At 42.6% G+C, this 24614-nt stretch overlaps 1 protein-coding gene across 1 annotated transcript in view; it reads right to left on the bottom strand.

Annotated features, from left to right (window-relative positions):
* Positions 1 to 24614, bottom strand: part of FGD6 (FYVE, RhoGEF and PH domain containing 6) — a 154778-nt gene that overhangs the window by 59941 nt on the left and 70223 nt on the right. The window contains exons 3-5 of the mRNA XM_073620164.1: positions 23284 to 23422; positions 12370 to 12437; positions 12252 to 12282 (exon numbers count right to left, since the gene is read on the bottom strand). Coding sequence (XP_073476265.1) covers positions 12252 to 12282; positions 12370 to 12437; positions 23284 to 23422 — 238 coding nt within the window. The remainder of the gene's footprint in view (positions 1 to 12251; positions 12283 to 12369; positions 12438 to 23283; positions 23423 to 24614) is intronic.

Below are 24614 nucleotides of genomic sequence, written 5' to 3'. Positions count from 1 at the left end.
TTTATGAATAAATTTGTTATTATGAGATATTTGAACTTATTCAATAAGGCAGTGCAAAGAACAGTAACAATATGCAAATTGCAAAAGCTCATTGTGAAATAAGCTTTTCTTCACTTTTTTATGGCCAGGGTGTTCAGATTTATAAATACTGTATAGCCTAAAATATGTTTGTCCCAGTGTCTAAAAGTTAGGAACGCTGCAAATATGCACATTAGCTGATCCCATTAGAGCGGCCCTGTGAGGGGGTTCGATAAAGTCCAAAAGCAATGCCTTGTGAATAAAACAGCTTCATTCTTACATGTCCATCAGTTGGTTTAAAAACCTTCCCTCTTTAGCAGAGCTCCCGGCACTAATGCTATTTCACCCACTGGGTGTGTTGAAGAGCATGCCCCCCATTGCCTTTTGTGGTTGCTCTCGACAACCCCAATGTCGCTATTGTGCCCTGCAATGACTACAGATCAACAGGATGAACCACAAGGGCCAGCAAGGAGGCCCTGTTATTTGACCAGCCAGACAAGTCCAACAGGGCAGCAAAGTGGCTAAGTGGTCAGCACTCTCGCCTAGTAGCATTAGGGTTATTGGTTCAAATCCCAACCACTGCACTACCTGCCTGGAGTTTGCATGTTCTCCTTGTGCCTACGTGGGTTTCCTCCGGGTACTCCAGTTTCCTCCTACACTCCAAAGACTTGCTGGTAGGTTAATTGGCTCTTGTCTAAATTGGGCCTAGTATGTGTATGTAAGTTAGGGACCTTAGATTGTAAGCTCCTTGAGGGCAGGGACTGATGTGAATGTACAATAGATATGTAAAAAGCTGCATAAGTTGATGGCTCTATACAAGTACCTGCAACAACAAAAAATCAAAAGAACAGGATCAATGGCAGGAGCTCTGCTTCAGAGCAAAGTTTTCGCCCAATGGACAAGGCATGAAGTTGTTTTTTTTCACAGGGTACTGCTCTTGGTCTGTACCTAACCCCCTGACATGTTTTTTTTCACAAAAGAAGAACAGATTCCCCAATTGGGGTTTTTAGGCAGCAAAAAAGAGGGTAGAAGGCCAATATATAAAAATGTATCTTTATTGTACAAAAGTAGCTTCAACACACTGGTTAAAGAGAATGAGCTCCAATAAGGGTGTATACCAATGCATGACACTCAACACATACACTGCATACATATGTTTATAACAGTATAGCATATGCATAGACGTATGACAAAATTATGGATCTGACGCGTTTCGACCTATATATTCCAGGTCTTCTTCAAAGGTCAATCTGCTGAAATTGTACCACAAAAATGCATGTGTCAAAGAATTAAATATGTATATTTGGTAACAGGTACATCACATATCAATACAGCATATTTACCCAATGATGAGTGTCCTAGACCAAGGAGCTTTCTGTTAGAGAGATCCCTTTAAAATCGAAAGATTGCCCGTTCACCTTCCCCCAGAGGTCCCATGGCATCACCGCCGCAGCCCCTATTCCCAGGGGGAGATCCCAAAAATGTGGCTTACAAGAGATCACACTGTAAGACGCCCCCTATCTGTGCGCAGACCACTCAGTCGGTCAAATAGGGAGGACACCTGCAGCAACAACCCAAGAAGGAAAAAACAACAAAGATCGGAATAATGTATATTAGTATGCACTCCAACGTAAAGTTTAAAAAGTGTGTATGTGTTTGTATCTACTTGGTTATAAAAAACCATGGATACATATATATACCCATTACATTGGCCTTGGCCTATGCATATTGGGTGTATGTGTCTGTGCGTGGAAAAGTCCACACACACATATACATATGTGTATACACACATATGCCATACTTATGATTTTAAGTATAGAAAGTGTAACGGAGTGCATACAAAGGTAAATAAAACGCAATAATGAATAAAGAAGGGAGTGGTTAATTGCATATTAGTACCTCGACCATATAGAAGAAGAGGTGTGAATGGAATAAAAAATGTGTAATTAGTGAAGAATGGCGCTTAACAGTGGAAGAAAGTATGGAAACAAAGCGTGAATCCCTGATGTGGACAACAAGGGTGTGTGAAAGGTGACACACAAAAATGTGAAAAACAACGACCACTTAAAGGTGATGGGTGAGTAATGTAAAAACAGGTGAAAAAGTGCCCACATGTGGGAAAAAGGCAAGTGTACAAAGTATATTACCTAATGAGCAAGGTGAAGGTAGTGCGGAAACCACACTATGTTGCCCTGTGTGCTTGCACTTAGGTGTGACCTAACCCGGGATTGGTCACTACCTTGAACAGGCTAAGTAAACGCCAGTCCAGGTTACCATTTGGCAAGTCTGAAAGTATAAAATAAAGTAGAAAAGTATTGTATACATTTGAATATTTTAGATGTATGTGTGGTCATTGTAATAGACCAATTGTTATATATGGGGCAACAAAAGTGCAATAACATAGAAATAAGGTGGTGTACTTACAATGTGAAGCTGCAGGAGAAACCGTCAGCTGGACAGAAAGATATTCAGGATAGTCTGAGAGAGGCTGAAAGAATGTATATAAGCCCTTGATTTGGGGCGGGATTCCGACGTGGATTGATTGACGACAGGTGCCAGCATTCCACTAATAAGACCACTCCAAGGAGACCGCGCTTGGGGGCATGGCAGCCGAAGGCGGCCTCGTGTGGTCTCCTCGGCGTTCAGGGCGAGCGAGAGCTCCGTCCGCTGACGTCATCACCGTCGCAATTGCGTGACGCGTCCGCATCACGTGGTACGCACGGGGCCCCGCGCATGCGCAGTGAGCGGAGACGTCCGGGGATGTCCCTGAACGCCACCGGCAAGGGGAAATCCCCAATATGGTAGCCAGGTCCAGCCTGGAATCCCGCGGAATCCCGCCCCAAATCAAGGGCTTATATACATTCTTTCAGCCTCTCTCAGACTATCCTGAATATCTTTCTGTCCAGCTGACGGTTTCTCCTGCAGCTTCACATTGTAAGTACACCACCTTATTTCTATGTTATTGCACTTTTGTTGCCCCATATATAACAATTGGTCTATTACAATGACCACACATACATCTAAAATATTCAAATGTATACAATACTTTTCTACTTTATTTTATACTTTCAGACTTGCCAAATGGTAACCTGGACTGGCGTTTACTTAGCCTGTTCAAGGTAGTGACCAATCCCGGGTTAGGTCACACCTAAGTGCAAGCACACAGGGCAACATAGTGTGGTTTCCGCACTACCTTCACCTTGCTCATTAGGTAATATACTTTGTACACTTGCCTTTTTCCCACATGTGGGCACTTTTTCACCTGTTTTTACATTACTCACCCATCACCTTTAAGTGGTCGTTGTTTTTCACATTTTTGTGTGTCACCTTTCACACACCCTTGTTGTCCACATCAGGGATTCACGCTTTGTTTCCATACTTTCTTCCACTGTTAAGCGCCATTCTTCACTAATTACACATTTTTTATTCCATTCACACCTCTTCTTCTATATGGTCGAGGTACTAATATGCAATTAACCACTCCCTTCTTTATTCATTATTGCGTTTTATTTACCTTTGTATGCACTCCGTTACACTTTCTATACTTAAAATCATAAGTATGGCATATGTGTGTATACACATATGTATATGTGTGTGTGGACTTTTCCACGCACAGACACATACACCCAATATGCATAGGCCAAGGCCAATGTAATGGGTATATATATGTATCCATGGTTTTTTATAACCAAGTAGATACAAACACATACACACTTTTTAAACTTTACGTTGGAGTGCATACTAATATACATTATTCCGATCTTTGTTGTTTTTTCCTTCTTGGGTTGTTGCTGCAGGTGTCCTCCCTATTTGACCGACTGAGTGGTCTGCGCACAGATAGGGGGCGTCTTACAGTGTGATCTCTTGTAAGCCACATTTTTGGGATCTCCCCCTGGGAATAGGGGCTGCGGCGGTGATGCCATGGGACCTCTGGGGGAAGGTGAACGGGCAATCTTTCGATTTTAAAGGGATCTCTCTAACAGAAAGCTCCTTGGTCTAGGACACTCATCATTGGGTAAATATGCTGTATTGATATGTGATGTACCTGTTACCAAATATACATATTTAATTCTTTGACACATGCATTTTTGTGGTACAATTTCAGCAGATTGACCTTTGAAGAAGACCTGGAATATATAGGTCGAAACGCGTCAGGTCCATAATTTTGTCATACGTCTATGCATATGCTATACTGTTATAAACATATGTATGCAGTGTATGTGTTGAGTGTCATGCATTGGTATACACCCTTATTGGAGCTCATTCTTTTTAACCAGTGTGTTGAAGCTACTTTTGTACAATAAAGATACATTTTTATATATTGGCCTTCTACCCTCTTTTTTGCTGCCTAAAAACCCCAATTGGGGAATCTGTTCTTCTTTTGTGTTTCAATCATAGGGGTGAGCAGCACTCTCTTTCCTTCCCTGTGTCCCCTCTCTCCTCTTTGACATGTTTTTTTTAACCTATTTACCTGGAGTCATTTATTTGCCATGCTTCATAATTGGAGAGAGACTATGGCTGTACTGGCCTAATCACTTCACGATATGCAAATAAAGATGGGCCACATAAAGATGTGTCTGTCTACAGGAGAAAGGGTGAGCCCATTAAGTGTTTTTTTTTTCCTGGAAAGAGGCTTTTCTATTTCTGTAATTGCATTTAAAATTATAATATACATTTATTGTAGTTGCAAAAGCCTGACTACAGCCAAAACCTTCTCTTTAATTTTTGATAGAAATGTCTATTGTTGTTCTTGACCCCTTTGAGGAGACTTCGTTTCACTTCCTTTTCTTGAAGCAGCAAAACAAGAAATAAGGGGAGCAGCTGTCACTGGGACAAAAAGACACAAACAAAAAAAGACAGAGGTTGTAACCTTTCCTCATTTCACTAAATAGGGAGTGGTTGCAGTCTGTGACCCCACGGGAGAGATTTTCCATCACTTCCTTTCATGACATAAGAACTGAGGGGAGGCTTCCCAATGCGAAGATAGACTGCAAATAAAATCCTGACAGAAGTTCTCTTTCCTCACGCTACCCAAAGCCAAGTTGGGCTTTAAACAATCTTGTAAACAGAAAGCTGAAGAGTTGATCTCAGTTGTTGCATATTGCACATCATCAGTTATTACTTAGACTAAAGCCGCGTACACACGAGTGGAATGTCAGACAGAAAAAGTCCGACGGAAGCTTTTCATCGTCTATTCCGATCGTGTGTAGGCCTCATCGGACTTTTTTTTCCCCGAAAATTCTGACGGACCTAGAAATGGAACATGTTCTAAATATTTCCGACTAAACCAATTCCTATCGGGAAAACTGGATGGTCGGACTTTGGTTTGACCGTGTGTAGGCAAGACCGCTTGAATGGAATTCCGTCGGAGTTCCGTCGGAGAAACCTTCGGAGTTTATTTCGACGGCAAAATCGGTCGTGTGTACACGGCATTAGACCACCATTTAAAAATGAAGCACAGCAGTCTGTTGACTGATCAACTGAATCATCTGCCTTGATGTACTTTATAAGAACTAACTCTATATAAAGATAAAACTTATTTTTTCTATTTGAAAACAGTTAAAATCTGAGGTTTTTTTTTTCATCTGTGTCCTACAACATTTTTTGTCACTCCCTGTGCTATAGACACAAACCGGAAATGAGAGGAAACCTCTCCAAAGTAAGGGAAATCCCTTATAAGGGTCATCAGAAAAAAGTGTCCCCACTGGAAGATTACCACCTCTATTTTGGTTTTGGTGACAACTTAAAATTTTGCATTTCTCACACATTTAGTCTTGCCAGTTTTGGCTGTAATTACACTTAAATTGTTATCATGCCCTTGCAGTTTTAAGCTTATGTGGGTTTAAATTTGAAAAACAATTTGAAAATTGGACAAACACAATTGAACTGAAAACTAAAGAGGGATACGGTCATAAAAATTCAGTGGAAAACAGTGTGAGTAGTTTTTTTTAATTCAACCCAGCAGGGCTGAATGAAAAAAACTGACAACTCAGGAGGAGCCACTGTACTAACTATCCGAGGTTAGTACAGCAAACCTACCCACTGTTCTCTTGTGTTCTGACAGGGGGACGGGAAAGGGAAGGCCTCGGGAAGGTCATTGAATGTTGACTGAAGCCTAGTACACACGGGCCGAATGTCAGACGGTTTCTATTGAACTGGCCAATGCCGTCCAACATTCGGCCCGTGTGTACTAGGCTTAAGTCAACAGTCAATGATTATGCTGCTTTGGTGATCCTGACAGTATCATGTCACCAAAGCATGGTCATGTCCATGCCAAAATCTTGCTGGACCCCTACATGGGCCCAAAAAAAAAAAAAAAAAAAAAAAAAAAAAAGTACCTCTTCATAAGAGAGTCATTGGACTAAACCAGTTTAGGCTATGAGTGTTGACTTTCACCATAGCAGCTGCTCTAAGGGATTTAAAGCATTAAGAAGGATTTTTCCATATTTACAAGCACTCGATTTCCTCAGCAGTCCTGGATTTCCTCCTGATGTAATACTAGTGATAAGCTAACAGTAAACTCAACAACAGCTGTCTGCTCACATACCAAGCAAAGAGCTGACTGAGAAACTTCATCACAATTCTCATTGTTGCAGACATTTACTCAACATTATGGCCAAGGATCCTTGAAGCTCAGATTTAATGCATCTTTACCTAAAACTAGCATAAGGTATGGGGATCTTGATAACAGCTTCCTATAATCCCCTGTACTCAGCCAAGGACAGGAGGAGTCAGCAATTTAAGCCAGTCAAGGCTCTCTCGGTTTATACCATGCTTTTTTTGCATGGATTTTAGTTTTAAAGAAAACCATAATGAGAGGAAAACAGGGGCTTCCACTGCTGTGACATTGGTTAACCTGGCTAACCAAAGGTCTCTATTTTTTCTATTTCAATCATTTTTATGGTTCTCCACAATAACAAGAATATAACAGCAAATTCCAGTGGTCAAAATGTACAAAAAGAATCAAGAAGAGGCTTAATACATCCAAAAAAGTCCTCAGACACCGTGACCAACAATATATAGAAATAACCAACACTATGATCAGAGAACGTAGATGTGTTTTCAGGTATTATACATGAATGCAGCCCCATTAGGGGCTGATCAAACAAGAATGATAACGAAAAAGATCTCATGAAAGAGTTGGCAACCTGAACTCTTACATAATATCCAAAAAGACAACCACTTAGGGAAAAAATAAAAACAGGGAGGGGGGTTTTTAAGGTACATAGCCCCTCAACAATACACACAATATATTACCAATAGTATTGTGACGCCTGCCTTTACACACACATGAACTTTAATGGCCCAGTCTTAGTCCGTAGGATTCAAAATTGAGTTGGCCCGCCCTTTGCAGCTATAACAGCTTCAACTCTTCTGGGAAGGCTTTCAACAGGGCTTAGGAGTGTGTCTATGGGAATGTTTGACCATTCTTCCAGAAGCGCATTTGTGAGGTCAGGCACTGATGTGGATGAGAAGGCCTGGCTCGTAGTCTGCTCTATCAGGTTGAGGTCTGGACTCTGTGCAGGCCAGTCAAGTTCCTCCACCCCCAAACTCGCATACCGATGTCTTTATGGATATTGCTTTTTGCACTTGTTCAAATCATTTGGTGGAGGGGGATTATGGTGTGGGGTTGTTTTTCAAGGGTTGGGCTTGGCCCCTTAGTTCCAGTGACGGGAACTCTTAAGGCATACCAAGACATTTTGGACAATTTCATGCTCCCAACTTTGTGGGAACAGTTTGGGGATGGCCCCGTCCTGTTTCAACATGACTGAGCACCAGTGCACAAAGCAAGGTCTATAAAGATATGGATGAGGAACTTGACTGGCCTGAGTCCAGACCTCAACCTGATAGAACACCTTTGAGATGGATTAGAGCAGAGATTGGAGAGCCAGGCCTTCTTGCCCAACATCAGTGCCTGACCTCACAAATGCACTTCTGGAAGAATGGTCAAACATTCCCATAGACACACTCCTAAACCTCGTGGACAGTCGTCCCAGAAGTGTTGAAGCTTTTATAGCTGCAAAGGGTGGGCCAACTCAATATTGAACCCTATGGACTAAAACTGGGATGCCATTAAAGTTCATGTGCGTGTAAAGGCAGGCAGCCCAATTTTTTTGGTATTATAGTGTATATAAGTACCATTTCCCATAGTGTGGAAAAAAACAAGGAAAACAAATTTGTGCCTGAGGAGTATTGGATAAGAAAGGTAAGAGTGGAAATAGAGAAAAGAGTACCAAGAAAAGAAAAGGATAGAAAACAGGAAAAAAAGGAGGGGGCACCCATTCGGAAGTCTGGTTCCACCAGACAGCTGATCCACCACTATTCAGGTAGCATTTGTAGTTAAGAGAGCCAGGGGTTCCAAACCTTTTCAAACAACTGTTTATCTTGGAACATGCTGACTATTTTTTCAGTAAGTTTACATTTCAATAAGGAAAAGTCAATCACAGGGCATTTCCAGGCTGTAGCTAATGCTATCTTGGCCGCTAAGAATAGAAAATAGATTAGTATTTGAGTATGCCTGGGGATACTTCTAACTGGCTCATTCAAGAGGACAGCCCAAACATTCTTTGTAATGTTTTAAGGGTCTCTATTTTTAGAGCAGGTAAGGGTTAGAGCCACTGTCATATTTTATTGCCATCTACATCTCTATTACAGAGCCACCCTCCCCTTCCTGTCAAGGACAGGACGTGATGAGAAATCTACAACAGGGACATAGATACAATCAAAAACCTTTTTTTAGCTATGTGAGGAACAGTTAGAACAGTTTGTTATCTGTGTCTGAAAGGAATAGGAAGTGAGGGAAATAGACAGAAAACCAGTCGGAAAGAAGTCTTCCCCACGCAATTCAAAACAATTTTTTTTTTTTTTTGCTGGAGTTGGACTATAGACAAACTTCTCAACAATAGGCAGCTTTTAAACAATTTGACCGTAAGCAAAAAAGGGAGTCAGATACACAGTATAATGGATGACAAGGGTATTGTGAACCCTGCTTTGCTTTGGAATATTAGCTCATTAATATAGCTAAGCAATTCAAGAAATGTAATAACTCAAAGCAGATTAACAGAAAAGGAGACATACAGTGAGGGGAAAAAGTATTTGATCCCCTGCTGATTTTGTACATTTGCCCACTGACAAAGAAATGATCAGTCCATAATTTTAATGGTAGGTTTATTTTAACAGTAAGAGACAAAACAACAACAAAAAAAAATTCAAAAAAACTAGGGCTGTTACTGATTAATGGAACACGAAAATTTTAATCGATTTTTTTTAATCGATTAATTGACTAATTTCAATTAATTATAACGCACATACAAATTCAACTACTTTTAGCTGATTTAGCACCGTTGTTATGGCAACGGCCGAAGCCAGACATAGCGGGGCATGGCTAGGACGTCACACGTCATAAACTCAGCCGCACTGTGCCCATAATCTCACCCTTACCGTGCCCATAATCTTACCCTTACCGTGCCCATAATCACAGCCTCACCGTGCCCATAATCACAGCCTCACCGTGCCCACAATGCAGTCTTACCGCGCCCATAATCTCAGACTTACCGTGCCCATAATCACAGCCTCACCGTTCCCATAATGCAGTCTCACCGTGCCCATAATCTCAGCCTCACCATGCCCATAATCGCAGTCTCACCGTGCCCATAATGCTGTCTCACCATGCCCATAATCGCAGCCTCGCCGTGCCTATAATCACAGCCTCACCGTGCCCATAATGCTGTCTCACCGTGCCCATAATCGCAGCCTGGCCGTGCCTATAATGGCAGCCTCACCGTGCCCATAATGCAGTCTCACCGTGCCCATAATCGCAGCCTCATTGTAGTCAGTGCCTGTGCCTGGATTACACAGTCTGCGGGAATCTCCCGCTGTGTGTCTCAGAGCTGAGTGTGAAAACTTTGGCCACGCTGTGAGAAAAGTCCCGCCTCCTCCCAGATCAGCTCGTGTGATAGACAGAACACTGCGTCTATCACACGAGCTGATCTAGGAGGAGGGCGGGACTTTTCTCACAGCGCGGCCAAAGTTTTCACACTCAGCTCGGAGACAAACAGCGGGAGATGCCCGCAGACTGTGTATGACATATAGTGGAGGAGGAGGAGGGAGCGGAGCGCTGCGCTGCAGCCACACCTTGGCCCAAAGCGGCCCCAGGGCAGGCAGCCTACTGATCAAAAAAATTAACAATTAATCAAGTAATTTATCTTTAATTTCCAGAGCCCTAAAAAAACGCATTTCAAAAAAGTTATTAATTGATTTGCCTTTTAATGAGTGAAATAAGTATTTGACCCCTTCGCAAAACATGACTTTGCCAACAAGGGTTTTGCCACCAAGTACTATCACAGAGGTCAGAAATTTCTTATAGTTGGCCACCAGGTTTGCACACATCTCAGGAGGAATTTTGACTCCTCTTTGCAGATCCTCTCCAAGCCTTTAAGGTTTCGAGGCTGACATTTGGTAACTCGAACCTTCAGTTCCCTCTACATATTTTCTATGGAAATAAGGTCTGGAGACTGGCTAGGCCACTCCAGGACCTTAATGTTCATCTTCTTGAGCCACTCCTATGTTGCTTTGACCATGTGTTTTTGGTCACTGTCATGCTGGAATACCCATCCATGACCCATTTTCAATGCCCTGGCCGAGTCAAGGAGGTTCTCACCCAAGATTTGAAGATACATGCCCCGTCCATCGTCCCTTTAATGCGGTGAAGTTGCTCTGTGCCCTTAGCAGAAAAACACCCCCAAAGCATAATGTTTCCACCTCCATGTTTGACGGCGGCGATGGTGTTCTTGGGGTCATAGCCAGCATTCCTCCTCCTCCTCCAAACACAGCAAGTTGAGTTGATGCCCATGAGCTCGATTTTGGTCTCATCTGACCACAAACACTTTCACCCAGTTCTTCTCTAATTCATTCAGATGTTCTTTAGCAAACTTCAGACGGGCCTGTACATGTGCTTTCTTGAGCAGGGGATAATTGCGGGCGCTGGAGGATTTCAGTACTTCAGGGCGTAATGCATTACCAATTATTTTCTTGGTGACTATGGTCCCAGCTGCCTTGAGATCATTGACAAGATTCTCCCCTGTAGTTCTGGGTTGATTCCTCACTGTTCTCATGATCATTGAAACTCCACGAGGTGAGATCTTGCATGGAGCCCCTGACCAAGGAAGATTGACACTTATTTTGTGTTTCTTCCATTTGCAAATAATAGCACCAACTGTTGTCACCCTCTCACCAAGCTGCTTGGCGATGTTCTTGCAGCCCATTTCAGCCTTGTGTAGGTCTAGAACCTTCTCCCTGACATCCTTGGACAGCTCTTTGGTCTTGGCCATGGTGGAGAGATTGGAATCTGATTGATTGTTTCTGTGGACAGGTGTCTTTTATACAGGTAACAATCTGAGATTAGGAGCATTTCCTTTAAGGCCTGATTCACAACTATGCAGGCTGCAGTTTGCATATTCCAGGTGCATTTTGCGTTTTTCAATACACACTTTTGATCCATTGAAGCCTATGGAACCAAAAACCTTTCCTAGGAAACCATGTTAAATGGACTGTAGTGTGTTTCTGCAAAACTGACGCACTAAAAAATGCATAGGTGTGAACCAGGCATAAGAGAGTGTTCCTAATCTCATTACCTGTATAGAAGACACCTGGGAGCCAGAAATCTTGCTGATTGGTAGGGTTTAAATACTTATTTCACTCATTAAAATGCAAATCAATTTATAACTTTTTTTAAATGCATTTTTCTGGATATTTTTGCTGTTATTCTGTCTCTCACTGTTAAAATAAACCTACCATTAAAATTATAGACTGATCATTTCTTTGTCCGTGAGCAAACCCACAAAATTAGCAGGGGATCTAATACTTTTTTCCCTCACTGTAGGTGGGTGAAATGTACTTCTGGTCAGTTAAGTGAAGCCCTCACAGAACAAGCTGAATGTGTGGCACAGTGGCCATTCTGAACACCAAATTTCATAGCAGACAAACTAGTGGTGTCTACACCCCATGGAAATGGTTAAATTAACATAATTTGAACAGGCTAAACAATAGATCTTGGGTGAAACTCACAAAATCAGCAGGGGATCAAATACTTTTTTCCCTCACTGTAGGCGTCAATTAAGGTTTACAGATTATACTTCACAAGTGAGTTTGTGTATAGTCATAGAATAAATGAATAATGTAAAAACAAATAAAGTGGATATAAATAATTGAGAAGAAAAGAGTACTGTACTTACAATATGCAACAGCTTAAGGACATCAACAAACCTGTTCATTCAAAAAATAAATAAATAAATAGTGAGAATCCAAATTATGCTAAGCGTTTATAATAAGAGAAGTTTGTAAAATACTTACACTTTCTCTGAGCTCATGATCTCTTTAGCAATGTAGTATACTTTAGTCTTCTTTCTTGGTCTCTTTTCCTGCATATAAAAATGTGTTTTATTGGAAGCTGTTTGATATGGTGGTGGAAGGTTTGAACTCTTATCATGTTTTACTGATAAACTCTACCCCCACCCCTGTTCTGTCCCTGTAACATCAGGACACAAAATGAGGGTAACGGGGGTCACTGATACAGAAGGACAGGCAGCGACAAATATATGACAGATTTTTACCCTTTAATGCCCTACTAAAAGCAGTGTCTATGTCTCCATTGTAGAGCTTTACCCATCACTTTCTGGGTCTTTGACACACTGCTGAGACAGGAAATTGGGGAAGAATCTTCCAATGGGGACACAGACAGTAAATAAAATATATGCCAGAGGTTGTAAACATTCCCTACTCTATCAGCATATTGTCAACTGACAACCAGAAGCCATGTGCTCTTGTATAACCAGAAGGTCTATGGACACAATGGGGTGGATTTACTAAAAGGCAAATAAATAGACTGTGCTCTTGGAAAGTGTAGTTGCACTAATTTTCCCCAGAGATGAGTAAACGTGATTTTCATCATCCAATCATGTGCAAGCAAACATTTTGCTTTATTTTTTTTTCTCCTTGCACCCGATTGGGAATCCTTTACAAAGTGAAGCTTTACCACATTCACTAAGCTCTGGGGAAAATTAGTGCAACTGTATTTGCAAAGTACACAGTATATTAGCCTTTAGTAAATCCACCCCGATGGATGTTAGAGCAAAAACATCAGCTGTCTTACAAAAGCTGTCTAGATGTCCAGCCAGGTAGCTGGGGGTCCAGGGCAATTACTCATTTGCCCCTCCCCCCACAAAATACTGTGGTCTCGTTTTATGGGTGCTATGGAAATCAATGTAATATACTGCAAAATCGGCTATGCCATACAGCAAACTTAAAAAACAAAAAATTTAAACTGAGAAAAAAAAGCTTACACTTCACATTACCATTTTACTGAGTAATACTTATTTTTGCAGGATACAAAAAAAAATATGCAATTTTTGAGTGTTACATGTTGAAATGGGGAACAATCCTTGGTGTGATCTTACAAAATGTGTGGGTTGTCTGGAACTGGGTCAAAGGTATGGTTAACACAGCTGTCAGCTGCACAAGAATTTGTTTGCTACATGTATTCAATTTGAATATCCCTAATGATTTGTTTTTATGATGCAGATTTATCCGCGAACGGCAATGTTTGCAGATAATTAGGAAACTACAATTATGCACATTCAAATGTTACACAGACAAAAAAGTCTGAATACATTTATTCAATTTTCATTTATATGTTTATATTCTTTATTGTGTATTTTTTATTACAAAGCTAGATTTAGGAAAAGAATTTTCAGCAAACCCACCTAACATACTGTAGCTTTGCAAAAACATTTAATATGCATATTGACAGTAAGTTATTGTAAAGTGTACATGATAGTACTTTGGATGTATTTTTTTTATTTTATGGTTGTCTAAATTTTTATTAGGCTATTTTATATAAACGTTTCCGTCCACATTTAGTGGCTGACTGCATCTTAAACAGAATCTGTCACTTTGTCTATTCTGAAAAACCCCCAGCCACCTACAATATACTCCCCTACCTCTCTATTAAGAGACCTCAGTAAATATCCGGTATTACCGAGCGGCAGGGGCGGACTGACCATTGAGCCACTCGGGCACTGCCCGAGGGCCCTGGGCCACTAGGGGGCTCCATCAGGGTTGCCAGCCTCAGTAAAACCAGGGACAGTATGGACCAGGGACAGCCAATAGACAGTATGGACCAGGGACACTGTGTATACTGTGTGTACATGTATGAGTATACTGTGTGATTGTATACTGTGTGTGTGTGTATACTATGTGGCCCCATAGTCTCTGATTGCCTGGGGGCCCCATAATCTCCTATTGCCCGGGGGCCCCATGAGTTTTCAGTCCGCCCCTGCCGAGCGGGTATGGTGAAGCATGGGACTTTCTTCTAACATACACTGTTTGGGCATGAGCAGCCAACGGCAAAGTGATTTCAGGAGGAGAATGTCAATAACCGCATACAAGCACCAACATTGAGCTTATACAGTGTTCGAATTTACAGCTACAGAGGAATGCAACAGAGAGGGTACATTGGGAAGGTGAATAGAAGCGGGTGGAGGGGTTGTTTTTTTAAAGGGAACCTGTCACTTTGCCCTGAACGAGCCTCTAAGTGGAATTCAAGCCTATCAAACCATTCTTAAAATGTTTCTTTACCCAGTCTTCCTACATATCCTACCTACAATGTGTAAACTCACTTTTTTTTAGTCCGTTCCAATCACATAATCCTGCAGCCTTGCGCCAGTCAGCAGCAGCTGCAGAGAAGAGGAGGGAGAGCTGACAGCAGATTGACCATGAGAGATGTCACAGCTCCTGGAATTCTTAGCCACTGTCAAGCACTCCATAAAACAGGTGAGCCGGAGCTGCAGGATCACATGACTGGACTGGACTAAATTAAGGTAAGTATACAGATCTTTTTTTACACAATGTAGGTAGGATAGGTAGAAGGAGGGGGGGGGACAGTCAGCAGCAGCAGCTGCAGGGGAGAGGAGGGGACACCGACAATGGCTGGTAGTGGGACACAGCTCCCTGAATTCCTAGTCATTGTCAAGCACTCCATAACATGTGGAAGCCAGAGCTACAGTATCATGTGACCGGACTGGACTAAATAAAAGGTAAGTATATAGATCTTTTTTACACAATGTAGGCAGGATAGGTAGGAGGGGAAGGATCATTTATAAAAATAGTTAGTGACTAACTTACTTGAGGTGATTGTAACCATAGCTTTTGGGGTATGTCCCCTTCTTCAAGGTCCAAGCAGTACTAACTTCAGCAGTGCTAAAACTTTGTGTATTAGTATCGCTTGGACCTTGAAGAAGGGGGCATACCCCGAAAGTTGTCCTGAAAAAATAGTATGTTAGTGCAAATAAAAAAAGTATCACAGATAATACTCAATTGTTAGTGATGGACTTGAATTCCACTTTAACCACTTGCCAACCGCCTCCTGTAGATATACGTCGGCAGAATGGCATGGCTGCGCAAAGTAACGTACCTGTACGTTACTCTGAATTTGCCGCAGTGTGTGCCGGCGGCGGCGCACGCCTGCTGCGAGCTCTGTGAGTCGGGTCGCGGGTCCTGCGGACTCGATCGCCGCGGGCATACCCGCGATCGCCTAAAGAAGAGGATGAATGGGGAGATGGTGATGTAAACAGCATCTCCCCGTTCTGCCTAGTGACAGTGTCACTGATCTCTGCTTCCTGTCATCGGGAGCAGAGATCAGTGACGTATCACACACAGCCCATCCCCCCTACCAGTTAGGACACATCCCTAGTACTGACTTAACCCCTCCCTGCCGCCCTAGTGTTTAACCCCTTCACTGCCAGTGTCATTTACACAGGAATCAGTGCATTTTTATAGCACTGATTGCTGCATAAATGACAATGGTCCCAAAAATGTGTCAAAAATGTCTGACATGTCCGCCATAATGTCGCAGTCACAATAAAAATCGCTGATCGCCGCCATTACTAGTAAAAAAAAAAATTATTAATAAAAATGCCATAAAACTATCCCCTATTTTGTAAACGTTATAACTTTTGCGCAAACCAAACGCTTATTGCGATTTATTTTTAACAAAAATATGTAGAAGAATACATATCGGCCTAAACTGAGGAAAAAAATGTTTTTTTATATATTTTTGGCGGATATTTATTATAGCAAAATGTAAAAAATAACGTGTTTTTTTCAAAAATGTTGCTCTTATTTTGTTTATAGCGCAAAAAATAAAAATCGCAGAGGCGATCAAATACCACCAAAAGAAAGCTCTATTTGTGGGGAAAAAAGGACGTCAATTTTGTTTGGGAGCCACGTCGCACGACCGTGCACTTGTCAGTTAAAGCGACACAGTGTTGAATCGCAAAAAACGCACTGGTCAGGAAGGGGGTAAATCCTTCCGGGGACAAAATCGTTCACCATCTACACATTGTTATGACACCAAAGCACTGTGCTGTATTACAAAACGGGAAGCAGAGCATACCTAGATTTTAAGCAAACATAGCTTCCTTCGTGTAAAAAAAAAAAAAAAAAAAAAAAAAAAAGGAAAAAGGAAACTTTTGGGATTTTGTCTGCCTCACCAGTGCTGCCAAGTCAGTGTATACTCATCGTGATCCTTTGGATAATGGCCTTATCCGTTAGGTATACTTGCCAAGGTACAGATACTGAACTAATTTGTGAGGTCATGTGCAGGAAATGCATACTAGGTACCATCTGGACACAATACAAACTTTATACAGATCAAACCCAGGACACTAGTCTTTCAGGACAGATCAGAGATAATCAGCACATCCTCATAGCACTATTAAGTCTTTTTAATTTGTTGCTTGGGCAATTAGACTGCTGTTGTAGTATAATAGAAACCTGCAAGAAAATGGAGCTGGAAAAACACATTTTAAAATACAATTTGCAAACAAAAATATCAAAATTGCTTAAAGTCACTGCTTGCTGGTAACTTAAAAACATACACAAGGTAGTAGTAAACTCATTTTTTTTTTTTTTAAATCTTTTTATTAATTTTTGGCATTGAAAACATACAACACAGATATACAAACCAAAACCAGACGGGCAACATACCCGTCCTCGAGTTCGCCACGTAGGGCCAGACATTAAAGAACTAACATATTCCTACTACCCCCCTATGCCCCCCCTCCCCCCTTCCCTGTCCCGACCAACTGCCACAGTCACTAAAAAAATTTTTGGATATGACTCCATGAGTACAATGGAAATATAGATTTGCACTGTCCTCTGTATGCACAGCGTATTCTTCTCTCTTTTACCTATAAAATCAATTCAGGAAACATAAAAAGCAGCTATGAGACAAAACACCATCTAGCCCAACAGTTCCCACTCAACAGCCATATTTTACCAGCCTACAGATTGGTGATCAGTTTAGCCCACAGTTACTGATGTATCCAACCATGCTTGCCATACTTTTGTAAATTTCTTAGGACAACCTCTGATTCTATAGGTAGCCTTATACAGGGGAATTGCTGAATTGACCAAACCCTTCCAGAAAGAAATTGTGGGTGCAGCTGAATTTTTCCATTTCAACAATATAGCTTTTTTACCATAAAATAAACCTATATTCAGTAGTGTGCGATGTGCTAGAGCAGGAACCACTTCTTCCACCAATCCAATGAGACAGACTCTAATGCCGCGTACACACGGTCGGACTTTTCGTCTACAAAAGTCCGACAGCCTGTCCGACAGACTTCCGACGTACCTTCAGCGGACTTGCGGCAGACTTTCTTACGAACGGACTTGCCTACACACGACCACACAAAAGTCCGACGGATTCGTACGTGATGACGTACACCGGACTAAAATAAGGAAGTTCATAGCCAGTAGCCAATAGCTGCCCTAGCGTGGGTTTTTGTCCGTCGGACTAGCACACAGACGAGCGGATTTCGGGGTCCGTCGTACTTACGACGTAAAGATTTGAAGCATGTTTCAAATCTAAAGTCCGTCGGATTTGAGGCTAAAAAAGTCAGTTGAAAGTCCGGAGAAGCCCACACACGATCGGATTACCAGCCAGCTTTAGTCCGTCAGCGTCCGTTGGACTTTTGTAGACGAAAAGTCCGACCGTGTGTACGCGGCATAGGAGTCAAAGGTACTGGAATGCTAAGTACCTCCGACAGACAATCTGTGACCTCCCTCCAAAAAATATGTTTTGCTGGACATCCCCAGAAAATATGTTCTGTATCCGCTGGGGAATGCACACATCTCCAACATTTTCCATCAGAGGACGGGAAAATACGTGATAGCCTAGCTGGAGTGAAATAAATGCGATGTAAAAATTTGAATTAAATTAACCGATCTCTGGCTGAGACTACATTTTTAAAAGGGTAATCCCACATATCCTCCCAATCCTCCCCTTGGATATCTGGAATTTCCTTCTCCCATCGTTTCCTGCAACTGGCTACCCCCTGCGGTGTTTTTTTAAATAGGGATTTATATATTGTTGATAATGGTTTAGATAGATACTCTTCCTTTAAAATGGTTTCAAGTGGTGAAGGGAGATATTCCACCCTTCGGTCCCCGAACTGCGCCCTAAAAGCATGGCGCAGCTGCAGGTAGCGAAAAAAGGCAGAGTTTGGTAGATTATGCCTTGCTTTAAGTTGGTCGAAAGTGAGGAGATCTCCTTCTCTGGTTATATCTTCCAATTTCTTTATGCCCCTACCAGACCACACTGTTGGATCTGGAATGGAGCAAAAATGTGACAGATTTGGGTTGAACCATAGAGGAGCTGAGGGCGTGTCTCCCACATAACTAGGCGATACCAAAGTGGTAGCAACCTCCCAGGCCCTAATGGTAGCTTTCATTGAGACAGTTTTAGGCAATCCAGATTTTAGGCCTCTGTATAGGGCCAAACTCAAACTTTCATACGAACCTATATATGCTGCTTCCAGAACATTAGCAGAGTCTCCATTATCTGCCGTCAGCCAACGTCTGGCAAATACCATCTGACCAGCCAGATAATATTTTTGCCAGTCTGGAAGTGCTAAACCTCCCTGCCCCCATGGTTCCTGAAGGGTCTTTATGCTAATTTGAGGTGCCTGCGGATACCGTATGAAAGATCCTATAATTCCATTAAGGGTGGAATAAAAGGATTTCGGTATCCAAATAGGGGAATGACGCAAAAAATACAGAATAACAGATAGCAACTTCATTTTAATTAGACTCACTCTTCCCAACAGTGAGAGCGGTAGTTTCTGCCATATTTGTGTCTTTTGTTTTAATCTAGTCACCAATGGAAGAAGGTTTAGCTTCATATACTCGTGAATATTGGCTGTGATTTTGACCCCTAAATAAGTAATGGAGGAAACCCAACGCAGCGGAAGAGTATCATCTCTCCCAGCCTGCGCCTCAGAGCCCAGCGGCAATATAGACGACTTGCTCCAATTCACCCGCAGACCTGAATATGTGGCAAATTTGTCCAGAATTAAAAGAGCAGCCTTAAGTGAAGGCCCCGGGTCTCGAAGAAACAAGAGCAAGTCGTCCGCATAGAGCGCCACACATTCTTGAATTGTCCCCACTTGAATCCCTCCTACCTCACTAGATTGCCGTAGCGCTCTAGCAATAGGTTCCATCATCATTGCAAAAAGAAATGGAGAGAGGGGGCACCCCTGCCTAGTGCCCCTACTGACTTTAAAGAAGTCAGAGACTGTCAAACCCAGCCTTATTGCTGTCCGGGGTCACTGTATAACATCGCTATCCAGCGACAAAACACAGGACCAAAACCTAAAGCCTCCAGCACTCTATGCATATAAGACCAATCTACTGTGTCGAAAACTTTTTCGATGTCTATGGAGACAATGACCCTTGCCGGAGACTTCTAGTTGGAGATGTGTAAATAATCTGTTGACATACCAGGCATAAAGCCCGTCTGGTCAATATCTACTACAGTAGAGAGGACCTTTGCTACCCGCAATGCTAAGACTTTGGCGAGAATCTTCAGATCCATATTTAACAATGCAATGGGGCGATATGAGGAACACGCCGTGGGATCTTTGTCCAGCTTCAGAAGGAGCACCATATATGCCTCCACCATGGACGCCGGCAAAGCTCCCTGTTCCCAGCAGAAAGCGAAAAGTTTGGTCAATCGAGCGGCCACCTGAGGCAAATAGGTCTTACAGAAATCCGCGGGGAGCCCATCTGGCCCCGGCGCCTTTTGAGGGGGGAAAGCTAGTATGGCGGCCTCTACTTCAAGTACATAAATAGGTTCGCCCAAGGACGCAGCATCAGCTTCTGACAGTTTTGGCATGGACAGATTTTGTAATAAATCGACTAGCTCTAGAGAGTTATAATGTGGTATGGGGGAATACAACTTTGAATAAAAACGTACAAATTCCTCTAAAATGTCTGTCGGTTCAGTTATGAGAGTTCCACCCTCCCCCTTTACAACTGGAATATTAACAGGCGTCTTTTGTTCAGCAACCAGATTGGCCAAAAGCCTACCATTCTTATCTCCCTCAGCAAAAATGGTCTCTGTCCTCTACTTAATCTCATTGTTAGCCAACGTTTTGAAATGAATATCCACCGAGCGTCTAGCTTCTAACAAGGATAGATACCCATCCTCCGAAGGAGAGTCCGCTTGAACCTGTGCAGCCTCCCGTTCTTTGGTAAGGAGAGACTCACCCTCATGACTCTGATCCTTTTTGGCCGAACTGATTGCAGAAATGCACTCCCCCCTTATTACTGTCTTAAAGGCATCACATTCTACGTTGGGGTTTACTGAACCTTCGTTAGATTTCCAATAGTTTTCTACGGAATTTTGAACATGCGTATACACCTGTTCCTCCAATAACCATCCTGGTGATAACCTCCAACACCTTTTTTTTGTTCCCGAGGGAAACGCCAATGTAAGCATAAGAGGATTATGAACGGATACCCCTCCGGGTAAATATTCTGATGCACATACATGTTTTAAAAAGGGAGCATTTCCAAAAGCTAAAATCAATCCTTGCGGAAGATCTGTGTGTGGAGAATAAATGCGAGTATGCAGTAACATCTGGATGTTTCCATCTCCATACTTCTGTCAAGCCTGCCATAGCTGCCCAGGAACAGAGGTCCACCGAGGCCATCCCAGTGGCATTGGAGGAGTCCAGCACCTGGTCCAGAATGGCATTATAATCACCCATAAGGAGCATTGGCATATGAAGGAACGGAGCCAACGTCACCATTAAATCATATAGTAGTTTTACCTGGAACGGAGGAGGTAAGTATACATTGAACAACATGAATTTATAATTATATACTTCTAAGGAGATCACCACATATCGTCCCCCCGGATCTGTAATCACCTGATGGATTGTACAAGCTATGGCTTTACTTATTAATACAGACACTCCTCTTGCATAAGTGGAATAAGTAGAATGAATCGCCCTTTGAATCCAAGGTTTGCATAGAGACAGAATTTTGCTGCCCTCCAGGTGAGTCTCCTGTAAGAGGACGATATGTGGTTTCATCTGCCTGAGGTACTGAAAAACCACCGCTCTTTTAAACTTGCTGTTTAACCCTCTGACATTCCATGATAGAATTTTGATTCTACTATCCATCAGAAGATTTGATATAACATAAGACTTCCAGGATAGATTGCGAGGGAGAAGAGATTTGCGGGAACGCCCTATATGAGGACATGTGTATAATTAAAGACATACGTGCAGAATCTATGTAATTTCCGTGGCAGTGGTCTAACAAAACCCCCCCTGCTATCATACCAGAAACTGTAGAACCTATAACAAGGTTCCAACCCAAAACCAAACAAAACAAAAATTTAAAATGAAAAAGAAAAAGAAAGATTGTCCGGTATGCAGCTTGATCCCGAGAACAAACAATCCTAGGAGAGTTCCACCATGTAGATCGAAAGTTCGGCATATGTTGATTGTAGAAAAAGTCCGTGAAGTTCACAGGAGCCTCCGGCAGTAGTTTATTTAGGGGAAAAGCCTGCACCCGACCACCCTTAAGAACAATAGGTGAATCAAAAAACCAGGTATATGAAAATCATGAAAATGCGACTCCCACCGCAGCTTGAATAACCAAGGGCACAACGTATTAGACGTAAAGAGCATTCCCCCCATGGCAGTCATTTTCATGTTGAAAAACTAGGAGTTACACTCCAATAACAGCTCAGAGCTACCACAGGAAACCAGCTCCAGTGCGGCCATAAAAGCTTGTCTTGTAGAAAAACATAACTCAGCAAAAATGGGAAAACATTGACCATAATCTAGAAAAAACAAAAAAAGAAAAAAGACAAAGAAACAAGACCACGGTGCAGAAACCTGCTTGCAATGAGAACAACTCATGGGTTTGTATCCAGCCAGTCACACACCTCTTGTGGGGTATCAAAAAATTTCACAGCGCCTTTATATTGAACCGGGAGATGACTTGGATATAACCTGCTGTATTTCAGATCTTTTTCCCTGAACCGTCTCTTGACATCAGTGAAAGATCGACGTCTGCATTGCGTCTCCGCTGAGAAATCAGGAAATAACATGATCTTAGCATTTTCATATTTGAGTTCCTGATGCTTCCTTGCTTCAGCCAACATGTCCCTGTCCTTATAATTGAGGAACCGGACCAAAAATGGACGGGGTGGGGCACCTGACGGTCTAGCTCCCGTGGGGACTCTATGGGCCCTCTCTGCAACATAAGTTGGGGGTAGATCCCCCAGAGATAATAGTTGTTTAAAGAATTGCTCCGCAAATGTCGACGGGGATGACCCCTCCACCCCTTCAGGGAGCCCCACCACTCTTACATTATACCTGCTTTGGCGGTCTTCAGCGTCATCCGCTCTGTGTTGCAATGCCCGGACCATGTCTTTCAGCTCATGTAGTTGTGAGCTCTGTGAGTGAGAGACATCCTTCACTTCAGATATGCGATCCTCCGCCGCTGTCAGTCTGCCCCTAATCTTATCCAGGTCATGTCGGATAAGGTTGCATTCCGACGCCAAGCAGTCTATACGGCTGACAAGCTCCGTTTTTGAAGCCGCTATGGCTTCCAGGATAGGACCTGTGATAGCATCAGTATCAACCTCAATCTCCTGTGGCAGGGAAGAAGAGGTTTCCGGAGCCGTCGGTGAGGAGGAGTCACACTGCGCCATCTTCACTGGCTGTGTCTTGGCGCGCTGTGTAGCATTCACAGGAACTCGTTTCGCGTATGCCATACTAATGCTATTAGAATATATACAAATGTACTAGTGAGGAACCAGAACATCCTAGATATACCCAGGAAGAGAACTGCATTACATGCATACCTAGGAAGAGAACTGCATTACATGTAGGCATATTTACATACCAATTTACATTCCAGGTTATCAAGATCTGCTTTGCTGGAGTCCGAGCTAAATTCATCCTCATCTGAGCTATTGAGTATTTCTTCTTCATCTGAGAGTACCATACCCATATCATCCTCGGGATCTTCTTGAGATGCTTCACTACAAATGACCACATGCAGAAAAATGATTAGATGACTGGCTGAAGCTTTTAAAACCATTTAAAAATAAATAAATAAAAATAGCTGAACTAAGTGCAATGCATGTAATAGGAGTCACCCTAATAAAAGCGGTAAACTTCAATTACAAATGTAAAAAAAAAACCTATGCCAAAAAACATTACTGATTGTATTGATCTTTTTTTGGAGAAAAACTGTAATAAACTGAACTTTTAAAGACAAACAAGTTGGGGGAGATTTACTAAAACTGGTGCACACAAAATCTGGTGCAGCTGTGCATAGTAACCAATCAACTTCTCGGTTTTAGGCCCCTTTCACACGGGACGGATCCGTGTTGATCCGCCCCGTGTTTATCCGCTGCTCAGCGGGGATCGCTCCGCTTTCCCCAGCTGAGCAGGCAGGTGCCAGGGCGGGACCCGCACACTGTGCAGGGACCGCCCTGTCAGATCTCCGCTCTCCCCTATGAGGGGTCGGAGGAACACGGACCGTCTGTCCGTGTTCCTCCGATCCGCTCTGCAGACGGATAGAAAAATAGGATTTTCTTCCGTCCGCAGAATCGGACGAGAGCGGAGGCGGACGACATCGGGTGTTAGCGGATGTACATCCGCTGACACCCGCTATCCCATAGGGATGCATGTATGTCCGTATTTCATCCGAAAACGGATGGATGAAATACGGACATACGGTCCGCATGTGTGAAAGGGGCCTAAGGCTTTGTTCGCAGTAGTGTGACTCCAAAGTTGTGCGATTTTGAGTTCAACTTTGATGTGACTTTAACACTCTCGAGCACTCAAATCACATCAAAGTAGTGCAGGAACATTTTCTGAATTGCATAGATTTGAACAAGTGCCACTGAAATCAATGGGCTGCGACTTGTCATGCAACTTTATGGCTCCAAAGTCGCATGACAAGTTGCACAAGTGTTAACGGAGCCTTAGGCCGGGTTCACACTTGTACAACAAACGCACCGACATTGGGAGCTTATGTCGCATGACGTGTGAAAAATCAAGGTTTCCCTATGAGAGCCGTCTTAACTGGTCCAACACAAGTCGGTCCGACTTTGAAAATGCTCCCTGCACTACTTTGATCCGACTTTGATCCTACTTCAGCTCACTGAATATCACTGAAATCAGATCAAAGTCGGATCGTCTGATCCAACTTTGGCATGCGACTTG

This window comes from Aquarana catesbeiana, linkage group LG03 (genome assembly GCF_042186555.1).
Source record: "Aquarana catesbeiana isolate 2022-GZ linkage group LG03, ASM4218655v1, whole genome shotgun sequence".
In the NCBI taxonomy this organism is placed as follows: domain Eukaryota; kingdom Metazoa; phylum Chordata; class Amphibia; order Anura; family Ranidae; genus Aquarana; species Aquarana catesbeiana.
This window is presented reverse-complemented; position numbering and strand designations above follow the sequence as displayed.